The sequence below is a fragment of the Antennarius striatus genome, chromosome 17 (assembly GCF_040054535.1).
Source record: "Antennarius striatus isolate MH-2024 chromosome 17, ASM4005453v1, whole genome shotgun sequence".
In the NCBI taxonomy this organism is placed as follows: domain Eukaryota; kingdom Metazoa; phylum Chordata; class Actinopteri; order Lophiiformes; family Antennariidae; genus Antennarius; species Antennarius striatus.
This window is the reverse complement of record NC_090792.1, coordinates 3,127,114-3,141,268: the sequence shown is the minus strand read 5'-3', so window position 1 is coordinate 3,141,268 and position 14,155 is coordinate 3,127,114. Positions and strand designations below refer to the sequence as shown.

At 38.7% G+C, this 14,155-nt stretch overlaps 1 protein-coding gene across 1 annotated transcript in view; it reads right to left on the bottom strand.

Annotated features, from left to right (window-relative positions):
- Positions 1–4,844: 4,844 nt before the first annotated feature.
- Positions 4,845–14,155, bottom strand: part of sntg2 (syntrophin, gamma 2) — a 49,587-nt gene continuing 40,276 nt past the window's right edge. The window contains exons 15-17 of the mRNA XM_068339271.1: positions 6,449–6,541; positions 5,651–5,761; positions 4,845–5,463 (exon numbers count right to left, since the gene is read on the bottom strand). Coding sequence (XP_068195372.1) covers positions 5,335–5,463; positions 5,651–5,761; positions 6,449–6,541 — 333 coding nt within the window. The 3' untranslated portion in view covers positions 4,845–5,334. The remainder of the gene's footprint in view (positions 5,464–5,650; positions 5,762–6,448; positions 6,542–14,155) is intronic.

Genomic DNA, 14,155 nt, shown 5'->3' with positions numbered 1-14,155 from the left:
CTAGATCAGGATTAAACTCTGTCTGCATACAGTGGCGGAATGGAAATACATACATGTATGCTAGTATTTGGTTGTAATATTACACATTTTGTATATTTCTGTTAATTTTTAAGTGTTGTGACTCTTTAATTCAGGTTAGCACTTGTTTCAATTGTGCAATGGTATTAGTAGCAATTTCCTCACTTTTAATGGAAAAAAAAATCTATAAATAAAGAAAAACAAATGCAAATCAACAAAGGGATTTGTGTTCCCTGAGGTTTGGCAGTAAATCTACTAATTGGACTAAAGAAACAGAAATATTGATATTTAGCTGCAGAGTTAAGAGAAAATTAATAAAAACATAATAATTTCAAACGAACATACAGTCAGACTTTTGACTTTTCTGATGACATTTCCATGGGTTTATCTCATTTCACCGTTTCTTTTACAGATAAAGATGGTTTTAACCATATATATTTTTAATGTAATTTTTTAAAATTACAATCAATCCTTCCAATCCCTATCCTTTGATTATTTCCATATATTTCATGGCAGCCATGAAAGAGTCTTACTTACAGTTTAAATGTTTGGCTTCATCAGCTGAAAACCTCGGGAGAATGATGCAGAGCAGCAGAACTAAGACATTTCTAGTAAAATAACAAGCCATATTCTTCATGCAGCTTACAATGAAATAGTAGAAGGAGTCAAAGATTTTCACACTATCACTGCACAACCGTCAAAGCTGTCCTTATATATTCAGATAAAGCAGGAAGCCCATTTTGAGGGTGAAGTGAACCAGCCCACACTAAAGTAACTCAGAGTTTCTCTCGTCCTCGGTTGACTGGTTCAAAAAATAACTCTTCTTCTCCTTCATTATACCAGCCGGTGGGATGTTTGCTTGAGTCCAGCAACTCCAAATAAGAATCCCAGAGAAAAACAAAAGATAATTCTGACACGCCACATCAATTTAAGATAGAGGCACTCTGACAATATTGACGACATGAGTTAACTACAACATGACCTCCCATCCTTTAGCAAATGAAATTGAACCCAAGACTGTGTTGATGCCTTGAAAGACGCTACATGTTCATGTTAAGCTTTTGTTCTTTCACCAGAGACACACATAAAGTATTGTCATCATCACCAGTAAGTTTTCATCACAATACCGTACATCTCTGAGGTTTTTTTTTTTTTTTTCCTCTTGCTGATGATTAAATATACTTAATCTGGAATCGTGTTTTTATGTTATAATGGTCGTAAGTTGGCAATAAAAAAAGCAAACTTTAACTTGAAATCCATTTTAATAACTTTGATGTTCATGATTTCTCCACCTCAAAATGTGATCAAACTTCTCACGGCCCAGGATCCACCACTGCACAAAATACACTCAAAAACCCACCGTCAACGTATGGAAAAATGTGGATAAACAACAACCAAATTTTAGATCATTACCATTAAGATGTTGGTGACAGTGTGCCTCCATTCATTAGGTTATGATATGTTTTTAAGGTTACTTCTTTAATGACTGATCCTTACCTACACTGGTAAGGATCGTACCAATGAGAGCATTTAGAGTAACACGGGTCCATACGGGTAAGAATCTATTCACATCTCCTGCTCACAGACGGAAGTCACTGAAATTTCATACATACTTTCTGGGCATCCTCAATGTCTGCATCCTATAATTAGTTTCCTCAATTTGCTCATTTCATATTTGAATTTGGGTGATTTTTATGTCATTTTGTTATCATTCGACTGTGATAAAAGTTATGGCCTATCCACATTAACACAAATTGAGTTTTTCCAGTAGCAAAGGCACCTGTGTCCTTGGACACAGTCTTTCTCATTAAAAGTTGTAGATGCAGACTGCAGACAGAGAGGCCATGGCAGCAGTTCCTGAGGTTGCTCAGGAAAAAGTTTCCTCTTCCCAAATACAGTACTTGAGTTGGCGTTCAGGGTCCAGTGCTGCCTGTGGAGTCAGCTGTGAGAGTCACGGCCCATTGATAGCTGAGCAGTGTGCTTGAAAGTCATGCTTGACGTGGTGCTGATGTAACTTCATGGAGCTTTGCGCTGCAGCAGACGGCAGAAACTGTTGCTTCAGTGCAAGAGCTGCTTCAGCAAAAAAATAAAAATAAAAATCAGAACAAAAGATTTACAGTTTGAAGTGGGTGACGTCCAAATGGCATATATCTCAATGATGAGCACTCAGAGAAGCAAACCATTATGAACTACTTACTGTAGACAGACTTAAGACAGGGACTAAAAACTGAACAATGAAGAGCAATCCAACAACCAAAGCATTTACTGCAATCCACCTGACACTGCTACTGGTGAAATGTTCTGACTGTTTCTTTTCTTCTTCTTCCTCCTATAACCAGCAGAACACAAAATGTGAGCTCCTTTTTTTGGTGAATTAACCACTTCTAAAATTAAATATGGCACATAAATAAATATAAAAACGTGTCCTCATTTTAAATATAATATCACATTAGTGTCATTGAGATTGATGAAGACTACGCTATGCATCACATCCAGGTGTGACGGCTGTAACATTTGCTGGGCTGCGCTGCTCAATATTGTTATTATGGGAAATAAAGGTGCTTACACAGCCTGAAAAGGAGATTTTTAATTTGTGACACTGCGATAATTAAACATCATCACAAGATAAAGATTTTAAATCAACTGCTTGGATTGTATTTATTTCTAAACTGCTTTGTATAATATTTATTAATTGAGGAAAAAAAAACGTAACAGGAAATATATTTAAACACTTAAATGAACATGAAAAAAGTCAAATTATGAACTATTTTTGTGGTTAAGATTCCAAATGGCAGAATTCCTATAATCCTGGCATTCTTGCCAAATAATGCTCTCAAAATAAAATTTATTTCTAAAAAAAGGTCTAATTTCTCTAAAATAACAACTGAAAATCTTAACTCTGGTGGCAGTTGATGTTGATGAAATGTATGATCAGGCAAACTCAGTTCAATAGTAAATAACAGTGTGTCCTCCCCGACTCTTTCAAGTGTAAGCCTAGAATAAATAAACCACAGCTTACATGATGGAAAAGAAATGTGCAGAAAGGTGTCGGCACCACAGTGTGCTCACCAAAAGAACACAATCAACAATGAGCTTATCTGGCACACAAATGAGAAATAAGAATGTTTGATCAGGAGGGATGTTTTGTCTTCTTACGTGGATTTCCACGTTTAGTTTTATTTTAATCTCAAGGTTATTAAAATACTTTCATTTGGTTCAGTCTTATTTGGTTTAAGTTAGAACCTTTAAAGTTAGAACAGCACAAAAAGGTGTTTTATCGGCCGCTTTTTCCCTGATTTATTGATATTATCATCAAAAGCAATACAAGACTATGATTCATTCTCCTGCAGTATCCGATCATTCAAAGCCTACCTGAATCGACTGAAGCTGGGATCATGGGCTTTGGGCCGTGCCAGCATCTTTTATCAAATAAAACTGTTTTAGATAGAAGTAAGAAACAATAGATGCAAAAGTAACATTACTATTACTGTTGTTCAAAAACTTCTAGTTCTAATGACCCATATCAAAAACATGCCAAGGGATTAGTGATTAGTTTAATAATTTTTTTTTCCATCCATTAAATTTAGACCAATATCCAAATAGCAGTTATTTTACTTTTTTGTCTGAAGCACATATCTCCTTTAATTCAGAGGTAAAACAAAAAACATAGTAGTTATAGGGTTTTGTGGAGTCGACTGTACGGTTGCTTGGAAACACCTTGACACGTCCAGCCACATCTAATAAGAAATTCTACACATTATTCCAGTTAAAAAACAACATCTTGGAGAAGAGCAATTAGGTGTCATTTTCAAAAGTGTCAAACTTCAGAACAAACTGTAACGTCGGGTTATAGGCAAAATGTGGTGGTAAAGTAATTTAGGACGAAGCCCAGGGTGAGGTCATAAAGCAGCTTTGGGATGAAATGTTGCTGCAGTTGGAGAAAGAAAAGGGCTCAAATCGGTTTTGATCTCCATGAGCTACAGCTAACTTAAGTGGATGTTAAGTCAGCCAGACAAGATAACTGGATATTTACCTTCTCTAGCTGATCGGCTTCCACTCTGTCATGATTCTGTCCAATAAAGCTCAGAATGCACACACTGCCAGAAGACGCTTCTCCATTTTCTTGGTTAACAAGCTGATGGGTGACAAATTGGAATCGATTTAACACGTGATTGGTTGCCTGACAAAGAGAGACAGTGACGACCCCGTCCCTGGAGCGGAAGCAGAACAAAGATCTGAGCAAGATGCTGAGAGCAGCATTTTTCCTCAAGTCAGTCGCATGCGTCTCCATGCACTCTCTGTTCGTGAGAAACAACTGAATCAACTGGAAGAGAAAAAAGATGATATGTGAGCATAAGTCCCAAATGTTTGGCACCGGCTCAGCCTAATCCTGTAAAGTCAGACCTCGATCAAACAGGAGTCCTTGGTAAAACAATGACAACAAACTTTTTTGTGTTCCTCTCCAGAGTGTAGAGATGGATTTCTGCAAAAACCCAGAAGGAGCTGAGATGTGTCTCACAGGGCTGTCAGCTGGGCTTCATCAGCAGTTTATTAAAAACACTGAGCAGGAAGCAACAGATGGTTTTCGGTGTGTTTCTTTGAGAACAGGAGTTGATAAAAACGTGTGTTTTTGTTGAGGAGAGGAATTATCACAAAAAGTTATGACCACAGTGATTTTAACTCAGGTATTTTCCCTTTATTCGCTAAAAAGGATGGACACAAGAATAAAAACATTGTACAGATTAATCAAAGCAAATAAAGGAGTCATGCAGTAAATCCTGCCTGTGTGAATTGTTGAAATCATTATACTGTAAGGTAGTCGGTCTGTGTATCTTTTAGTAATTAGATTTTTGTTTCAGAAACAGTATCAAAAAAAGAAAAAAAAAAAGAAGAAGAAGACTTTTTTGGTTGAAAAACCAGTTTTCCAAAAAAACAAAATAAAATAGGAATACAAGATGTTTCACTTTCTGTGAGGGAAATTTCATTTTTTATATACTTAACTGATACTTTATTGATATATTTATGCACCACATGGTGACACACGTCATGACCTCTGATCAGAATCAGCATTGTTACGCAACAGAAAACATATCAAAGAGATGGAAGAAGTGCGAATTCATTTTGGGTGTCTCATAAATGAAATAACATCTTTCTTCCAACGTGAATTCACATTATCTACATCTATTCATCTGTTACAAATATTTCTTAATCAGTGATTCATACAAAAATAGCAAGAACATGATATACAGTCCGTATCAATCGGGTGTGTGCATAAAATATCGCTCGCAGTTCACGTTACAATGGGAACTGGTCTTCTTAAGTGTTCATGTAATTTCCATGGAAGCTGTGACTGCTCATAAAGAGAGGGTCCATAGAGGCCACTTTGGCAGCAATAAAAGAATGTATACAGTGGAGGACGGCCGTCAGATTTGCAAACTCTAGTTCCTGCAAAACACAGTTTAGAGAGATTCAGTAATTCAGATATGACAGTCGAACTGAATTCTGCAGCTTTACATGTTACAAAAATATATATAAGACTGGATACAAGATGCTGACGAGGAGCAAAATATTTCCAAAAAAAGTTTGAGACATTGCGTGTGTTTGAATTGATGTTTGAGAAATAAGTAATTACCTTCATTTCTATTTGTTTGCTGTCGACATTCTTGAAAAGAAGTTTTACCCTGGTCTTCCCGTCATCAGAGGAGCCTTTAAGCTGAGAGAATTTATATCGCCACAGAACGGCCTGCAAAAGGAAAGGGATCAAAACGGCTTTCAGTAATGATGGTGACATTTATGATCCACATCTGACCTCAGGGACACCTGATAAATGCATTTTAATGTGCAGTACAGCTTTGACATGTTCAGTGCTTACATGTGTACTGTATAGATGGTAGAAAATACAGTGACACAAAATGTTGTGTGAAATGTAGATTAAAATTTTTTTTAATAATTTGCTATTTTTTTTAATACGGAATACAAGAATAAATGAAATGTGTTACTTTTTTTTATTTTTTTTACATCACATTCCTTACTTATTTGTTATTATTTGTAAAGATAATAAACAAAAAACCCATTAAACTGACTCGGAGCTCATGTGAAAAATCTGATTACATTTAAAAAAAAAATACAGCAGCAGAGTTTCACTCAAAACTTGAAATGCCTTGGGGTGATTTCCACCACATGGCCTCAGGAACCCTTTTCTTTTTGTGTGGGGGGAGATGGGAGAGGGTATTACAATCGGTTTATGTTCACATTTTGCATAGTATTGCAAAATATACATTTTATGGAAAACCAGGTAAAAAAAGACACAATTTATTTAATCTACAGCTTCAAATACAGGTTAAACCTGGATACAGAGTAGAACTGAGAATAAACAGTCCCAGCACAGTCCTGGCTGTCTGCAGCAATCCTCAGCTAAATTACACTTTACCTTTGAAGTGCCTTCTGAGCAGGTGAAGCCTGATCCAAAGTCTATGGTGAAGCACAGGACATTCCCCTGGCTGCTGCACATGTAGCTTTTGGACTGTTGAGAAAGAATAGTTATCTATTAGCAGTTCCATGCATCTGTGAGGACAGGCTGTATGAGACTGAAAGTTTCTCTGCAACAGCATCAAAGATACACAGAAAGAAGAATCACAAGGGACTCTTCAGAGTTTACTGTGTGTAAATGAGCCCTTAACTCATTTACTGTAAGAGTGGGAAAAAACGCATCCTGGTATTACAGGCAAGATGATTCATATATTCATGAATCAGTTCAGCTTTAGCCCTCATCATAAACCGTGTTTTGTTTGGCGAAGCAGCCTCCCCTCTGACAGAAAGCCTTCCGTGTCGTTCTTTGTTCTTCTTTCAATAAACATCACAGCTTAAAGTTTCTACCACAGCGAATACGTGTGTTCTTGACAGGAACAGCCTCTTCTCTCGCTGTTGCCAGTCCTTCCTCACAGGACTCATAATACACACATCTCAAGAAAAACCAGGCGGCAACACGTCCTTTAATTGGATGGACTTAATTTATTGTAAAATTGTCACTTGTGTCAGATTTATACTTCTTTTTGAGCCACTGTTGTCTTTTTAATGAACAGCTGGTTGTCTCTCTGTTGTCACATCTAGATCCTGTAACTGCTGGTAATTCCTGGCAGACAGTAGACTCTTCACTCCTCTGTGTGTTCTACCCACAGAGGTCATTTTTAGACTGTCAAGCTACTTTCAAACCCTTACGTATGGTCATGAGCTCTGAATCCTGGGCTACAGAGAAACACCGAGGAGGTTGGAGCAGAGCCACCAAGTCCGTCACACAGAAAGATGACAGATGTTTAGTCGGGTAACTCTAAATGAAAATATAGAGGAAGCGCTTCTATATTATTATTAGCAACAAATGGTGTGAAATTATTTGGTGCACATAGAATGAAAGTTGTCAAAAAAAGGTGAGGAAGGAAATAAGAGAAAAGAAGAGAAAAAGATCAAGGAGCCGACCATGGTGCAGCCTATTAGCAGCTTAGCGATCAGCCCCAGTCACTCCCTAACTGAGCATTTGTGTCCCAATGTGAGTCTGCTTGAAGAACACCATTAGTGGTCTAAATGTAGACGTGTGGGGAGAAAGAAAACATCCCAACAACCCCCTGCTCTCTGACATACATCACTGATCAGACGTGTCTCGTCAATGTGAGGAAAACAGGCAGCAAGACATGTACGCTGCTGCTGATTGGCTGTCCTACATTGCTTTGCTCTATTGAGCCAAATCAGATTGTTTAAAAAAAACCTCAAAAAAACGCAAATCTTTTTCCTCATACAGGAGTTCTTAGAAATGCATTTAAATGGAAAACCCTCTCCTCTTTTCTCTTTGTTGAACCACAATAACAACACGCCGTAAAGCCGTGAAGCACGGCGTTGATGAAATGATTTTTTTTTTTTTTTGCTTTAAAATGCTTCAGGATTAGGGAACTCACAAACATTCTTTGCGGAAGGTAAAGGAGCCCGTGGTACAAATACATTTTGCAGCATGTTAATGAGGCCACAAATAGCTGTAATATGTGAAACCATTCTACAGTAATCTAATAACCGTCAATTGTCTCCCCCGGCGATGAGTGTTGGAACAAGTTGTTACATGAAAGAAACATTATTGAGTCATGAATCGTAGCACTGACAGTGTTTGTGTGTGTTTGTTGCATTGTCTGCTCATATAATGTCCTTTTATGCTCACAATACGACTCTGTATATACGCAGCACAGAGAGAGCTACTAGTTCAAGCGGCGGTCTGTCACTTTAGGTGTGGAAGATGTGATAACAACTTTTTTTTTTTTGTCGTTGCTGTTTTGTTTTTTTTATTTTTATTTTTTTTTAATTTTGCATGAGCTGTTGGCAAAAGCAGCATTCGGTACAGCATCCCGAGATGTCAAGAATCATGATGGTGGAAATCCATTTTGAGGGAGACATAAATCTTTAATAGGTAATTTTTCATGAACAGGGGGGGGGGGTTCCGTAACTTTTTCATGACACTGGTGGGTCAGCTTTCACTCACTCTGAATCCCCCCCCCCCCCCCGTGTCCCTTTAAAGGCTGCATTACCAACACAACTTCAATTTTAGGTTGGGTTATGTACACAACTGGAATGCCAAGCAATGTATTGTGAATTTCTACTTGTGCTATATATTCCCTTTGTGTCTTCTTCACTTGACAATGCTGGGGACATGGTGATTTCAATTACAGAGTGCAGTGTGCTGTGAATGTGGCATGAGACTGTACAGCCCCCTCCCCACCGTCTTTAGCGGTGTCATGAATTCAGCTGTGACGGGGATGAAATAACAGCGGCAGGCCGGAGCCGGCATCGTGAAGCTGTGGTGAGAGGCTGTGTTGTGACACGGTGTGCAGCAACAGTGTTTTTTAATTGTTAGGATTTTTTTGGAATACATACATGACATGAAAGATGAAATACGTCTTACGAAGGTCTCCCTGGGTAAATCAGACAAAATGAGGACATGTGTGGGGAAAAAAAAAAAAGAAGTTTATAGCAGTACATGTAGTTATAGTTAATAATATAATAACTTAAAAATTACCACATAAAAAGCAGGAATTTTAAGCATAATACTGTTTTGATGCACTGATACACAGGATACAAGCATTTTTATAGTTTGTGGAGCGCGGTGTTAAAGCAGTGGTTCTTAACCTGGGTTCGATCGAACCCTAGGGGTTCGGTGAGTCGGTCTCAGGGGTTCGACGGAGACGTTGACACCCGACACGATGTGTTGGGTGTCAACGTCAAGTTGAGTAACTCTGGTCTGGCACTGGAAAAAATAAAGGAACACTTCCTTAAGCTGCATGGAAAACAACAGACACAGACTTTGCTGTGAAGATGACGTCAGAGTAACACTGGACAAGGTGAAGCCACGCATATCTGAACTGGTCTCTCTATAACAACAGCAGAAGTCACACAGATTTGCAGGAAGGTCATTTCATGTGAGTTCATGCACTGTCTTGGTTTTGTTCTTTGAAAAAGGTGACATTAACGCACAATTCATTAAATACACCAGTAAAACATTTACTTATGTCTTCAATTTGAAAAAAAAACAAACAACTTTTTTGCTTTTTTTTACTCAAGAAGGGTTCGGTGAGTGATGATATGAAACCGGCAGGGTTCGGTACCTCCAACAAGGTTAAGAAACACTGTGTTAAAGATAATAATGAATGGTGGGTGTAGCCTCACAATCCCCTACTCACTAATAAGGAAATTGGGAATTGGAAGCGGGTGCTGCCTCATTGTTGGCTGCTACGTGATTAGTCAGGGTGTGGAGCCCTGACTACTTGAACCCCACTCAGTCTTCACTCTGTGGGTTCCTTCAAGTCTTCCCATCACTGGGAACTGTCAGTATTTTTGAGATTGTTGTTCGTCGTGTGTTTTGAGATTGTTTGTGACGAGTGTTTGAGTTCTGTGGAGCTTTTTTGTAGAACACGTGTTCCAGGAGGGAGAAGACTTTTTTAAGTTAAGTTAATTGTCATTCCCTTCACTTCAATTTCAGTTTCAGTGAGGCCTGTCTCACAGACGTCTGTATAGAGGACAAATATAAACGGTTCCATCAGATCACAACTAAATTGAAAGAAGACTGGATTTGATTGCTTGATGTGAGCTAAAACAACACCATCAGGCTTCATCATCGCTGCGCTCTCTACCCCCCCCCCCATCAGCAATGCCTGTATAATGTGCACATTCATTCAATCTTAGGTTGGACTCTGTTGGGGGCTCTCGTGAAGCCACAGGAGAGTAGCCTTATTGGCTAAAGAACATAGACTCAAAAACAAATAGAAATCATGACTTTCATTGGTTTCCAAAAATGAATGTGCCACATTTTCATCATCCATGGGTAAAAGTTACATTTTCATATTTCATGCTGTTGGCCTTGATAACGGGGAAAAGGCTGCTTATTCAGATGTCACATTAGAGTTGAAGGGTCAATTATATCGTTATTAGACACCATTTTTAATATGAATGTGGGTCAATGGAGAAAAGTCTGATAGTAATTTGACATCAGATGACATTTAAGACACATGTCAATCTTTAATGCAGCTTACAGCCTATTGGACTGACACTGATGTCACATCCACTCTGGGTTCAGGCCCATTTACTCATCTGTGCGACCGCAGCATCAAACACCTCTGCACACCATCACTCTCCTCTGATGGTAGCGCTGTGTGTCGCTGCCCCAACGACTTCATAAGGTTATGGCAAAGAGAATTAAATGTTCATTCATCATCCATCCTGCAGTTTTGTTTCTCCTTCATTACTATTGAGAGCACACCACCCGTAGATGTGTGTCCACTCCTATGCTTTTGATGGAAATGGATTAATATTACCTAAACGCTCAACTCCATCCACTGGACTGCTGTTGTGATCCCTTCATGCAGGATATTTATCCTCTGTTGAAATCTTTGCTGGTTCTTTTTACCAACCTCCCTCTTCCATTTATCCTGTCGGACAAGTTGCACAGCAGAGGCACAACCTGGACAATTTAATTAGTTCAGTTTCTGGAGGATCCACCGCAAGGTTAAGAATCCAATTTCAACAGATGGGCACCGCTGACAATAATAGTAGGTCTTTGAAGAGGAAGAGCATTCCTAATGTTTCTACTCATAGTTTTTAACCAAAATCATAGAATTCCAATGTTAAATATGAAAAAATGACAACACAAACCAAACTTTAGGATTAGTTACTAATCTTGGTCACATTTTGAGACATTGGCATTTGTTTGTTTGTTTGTTTGTTTGTTTCTTGGTTTGCTTGTTTGGCATTAGCCTCTGCATTGATTAAAACTAACTAAACTTCAGGGACACTTGGTTCATCCCACAACTAACCAAAGCTCGTAAACTGACCCCAACTTTGCACAAGCTAATGCAAATAGAAGCTTATGTCTTACGTCAACATTCATACAGGTCAGCTATATGGATTAACATGGCTGCCCCATTTGAATATTCATCATTTTCCTTCTTGATTTTAAACAAGTGCCAATAAATGCAGACTTTCTAGCTTTTAACATCTGTTCATCTGGCTCTTGTTCAAGACGTATTTTACGAGCTGGAGTCAGCTAAATGATTAAAACTAAAGCTGGCTCTATGAATTGAAACGGTACCAGCTCACATCTGTGTTATTGCCGTTCACAGCTAAGCTTGTGTGTGCCGAGCTTAAGGTTAGCGTGCTCACTGCTTTCTGCTATGGCGACAGATAATATAATATTTGCCCAATTAACAGTGCGAAGCAGAGAAAAACAGATCTTGATCAGCCTCTCTTTTTACTGGGTATTGATTTGCATATTGTGAACAAAAAAATGGCATCATGGACAGATGCTTGACTTCAGTGGTTACATAAACGAAATGAGTAAAGCATAGAATTGAAGCAGGAACCTTCTCGTTGTGAGGCCACAGTGTTACAAATATAAATATAATTTTATGAACAAAACCTCGTGGTCTGGTTGAATCAGAAAATGAAGAGGTTATGTCAATATTCAATATTACAATGGTGTGCGGCCTGCAGAGGTTGGATTGGAGGGGATCCAGTGTGCCCTGTGACGGCTAAGTCAACATATGGATTAAATATATTTGCGCAGTGCTTCTCCTTGTGACGATGACAGCAGAGCTCCTGCAGCGAGCTGATGGTCAGCGCTGGACATTCTGGGTCAACATTGTTCTTTCTTCTTTCCACATGCAAATATCCAACGAGTACAGACATGCATGTGAAGTCAATATTTGTGCTGTTGAGTCTGAGCTATAACGGGTCTGATGTGGGAATCTATTTGCATCTTATACATGTTCAACCACTGGGAAAAAAAAGAGGGCAAATAAATTAATATTCATTATTATCATTACTCTGTAGGTCATTATAATAAATATAGGGTGTCATCTTCAGTAGCCATTAAACTAGATCTTCCCTGGACACATTTGCCTTTTACGCTCAACTGGAGACAGATCCCAATGGTTCCCATGTGCTGCTTAAGGACGGGGATATTAACCAAGCATAGATTTGCCAAATCACCCATTTCATCCTCCTCTGTCTTGTGCTTTATCTTGTAAAACTAAAAGTTATCAACCACTTTAAAATACATCTGATAATTCATAAATATCACCGTTTTACATACCATCTGCTCACATCCATCCACGCACATTCCACAAGAAGCACGACAGTGAAGGAACAAAATACAAATACAGGAATGACTTTTTTTTTTTGGAACATATCCGCACTCATCAAACATTCACCTCCTGTTGATTCTATCTTTGCTGCCCGCTGTGGCCAATGGAGAGAAAATACCACAGCAGCTAGAATATGGTTGGTCACACAGTTAGAGGGTTATATCTGTCCGTTCACTTGGAACCAAACCTGGAGTGTCTGTCTGTCTGTCTGTCCGCCCTTCTGTCCATCTGTTGATGTTTTGTCATCTCTTGACAAGTCACTGTATCTGTCACGGCCTTGTTGTGTTTTTGAAAGAAATATTGAATAGAAACATTGTTTGTTTGTTTATTTGTTTTGTTTTTTCTACTGTCTTCCAAATAGCAGAAAGCTTTCCTTTACAATCCATGTATGATCTACTCTACTATATGATTCCATTTGTATTCTGGAAGACTCCTAATCAATAACAAATGCACCATCGGATCAATTCATCTGACAGGAAATTGCAGAGGATGTTCTTATGGAATAAAAAGTATCAACAGAACTCCTTGAAACGTTTGCAGAAACATCGACCATAGAGAATGAAAAGCAACCGGTTGCATGTTTGAGATGGTAGTGATATAACCAACTTCTGTTTGGTTCAAACCTTTAAGTAAATGAAACAGCATGTTGCAGCAAATAAAACAGATTCAGTTTCTTAAACTTTAAGATTAGCATTTGCGAAATTAACTGTAAGTCCAGAATTAAGATGGAACACTCTTGGTGACCACAAACAGAAAAAAAGATTAAATACATAAGATTTTTAAATTGAGGGTTTTTGCTACAAAGCCAGTTTGCCATGCCAGAGCCAACCACGCTGCTTACTGGTTTAATTCTCATATACCGTATTCTAAAAGGATAACTGGTGAAATGAGAAGCTCTTTAATTGCGGCTGGTCCTTGCATTGACCCAGAAAAGATTTCAGTAACCCACTGACTCAAACATCTTCTGACAGGTGCTCTGCTTTATAATATTTAGAAATGTCTCTACTTAAGGGTCCCGAGCACCAAAGCCCTGAGGCTCCACAGCATTTTCAGATTTTATCTTTGGCTGGCTGCACTCGAAGGGCAAACGGGTAGGAGTGGGGGTAAAAATTATAGGAGGCCCGCTGGCCATTTTATGAAGAGTCAGAACCGACATGTGGCATACTTCCTCTTTTCCCGTATAATGTGTGGTCACAAGTATAAATAGGTCACACACAAGGTCAGAAACTCTGCAGTATATTCTTCAACAAATCAATTCTTATCACCTTTTCATTTATGTCACTGTCTGCCAGTGATCAGAAAGTAGCAGATCACTATTTTTCTCTCAGTTTCTCTCTCTCTCACACACACACGCACGCACGCACGCACGCACGCACACGCACACGCACACACACACACATCTGTCACAGCAGGAGGCTACTGGTGGTTATAGCCTTTTTGCATCTGCCGTTGGATGAATCACAGCT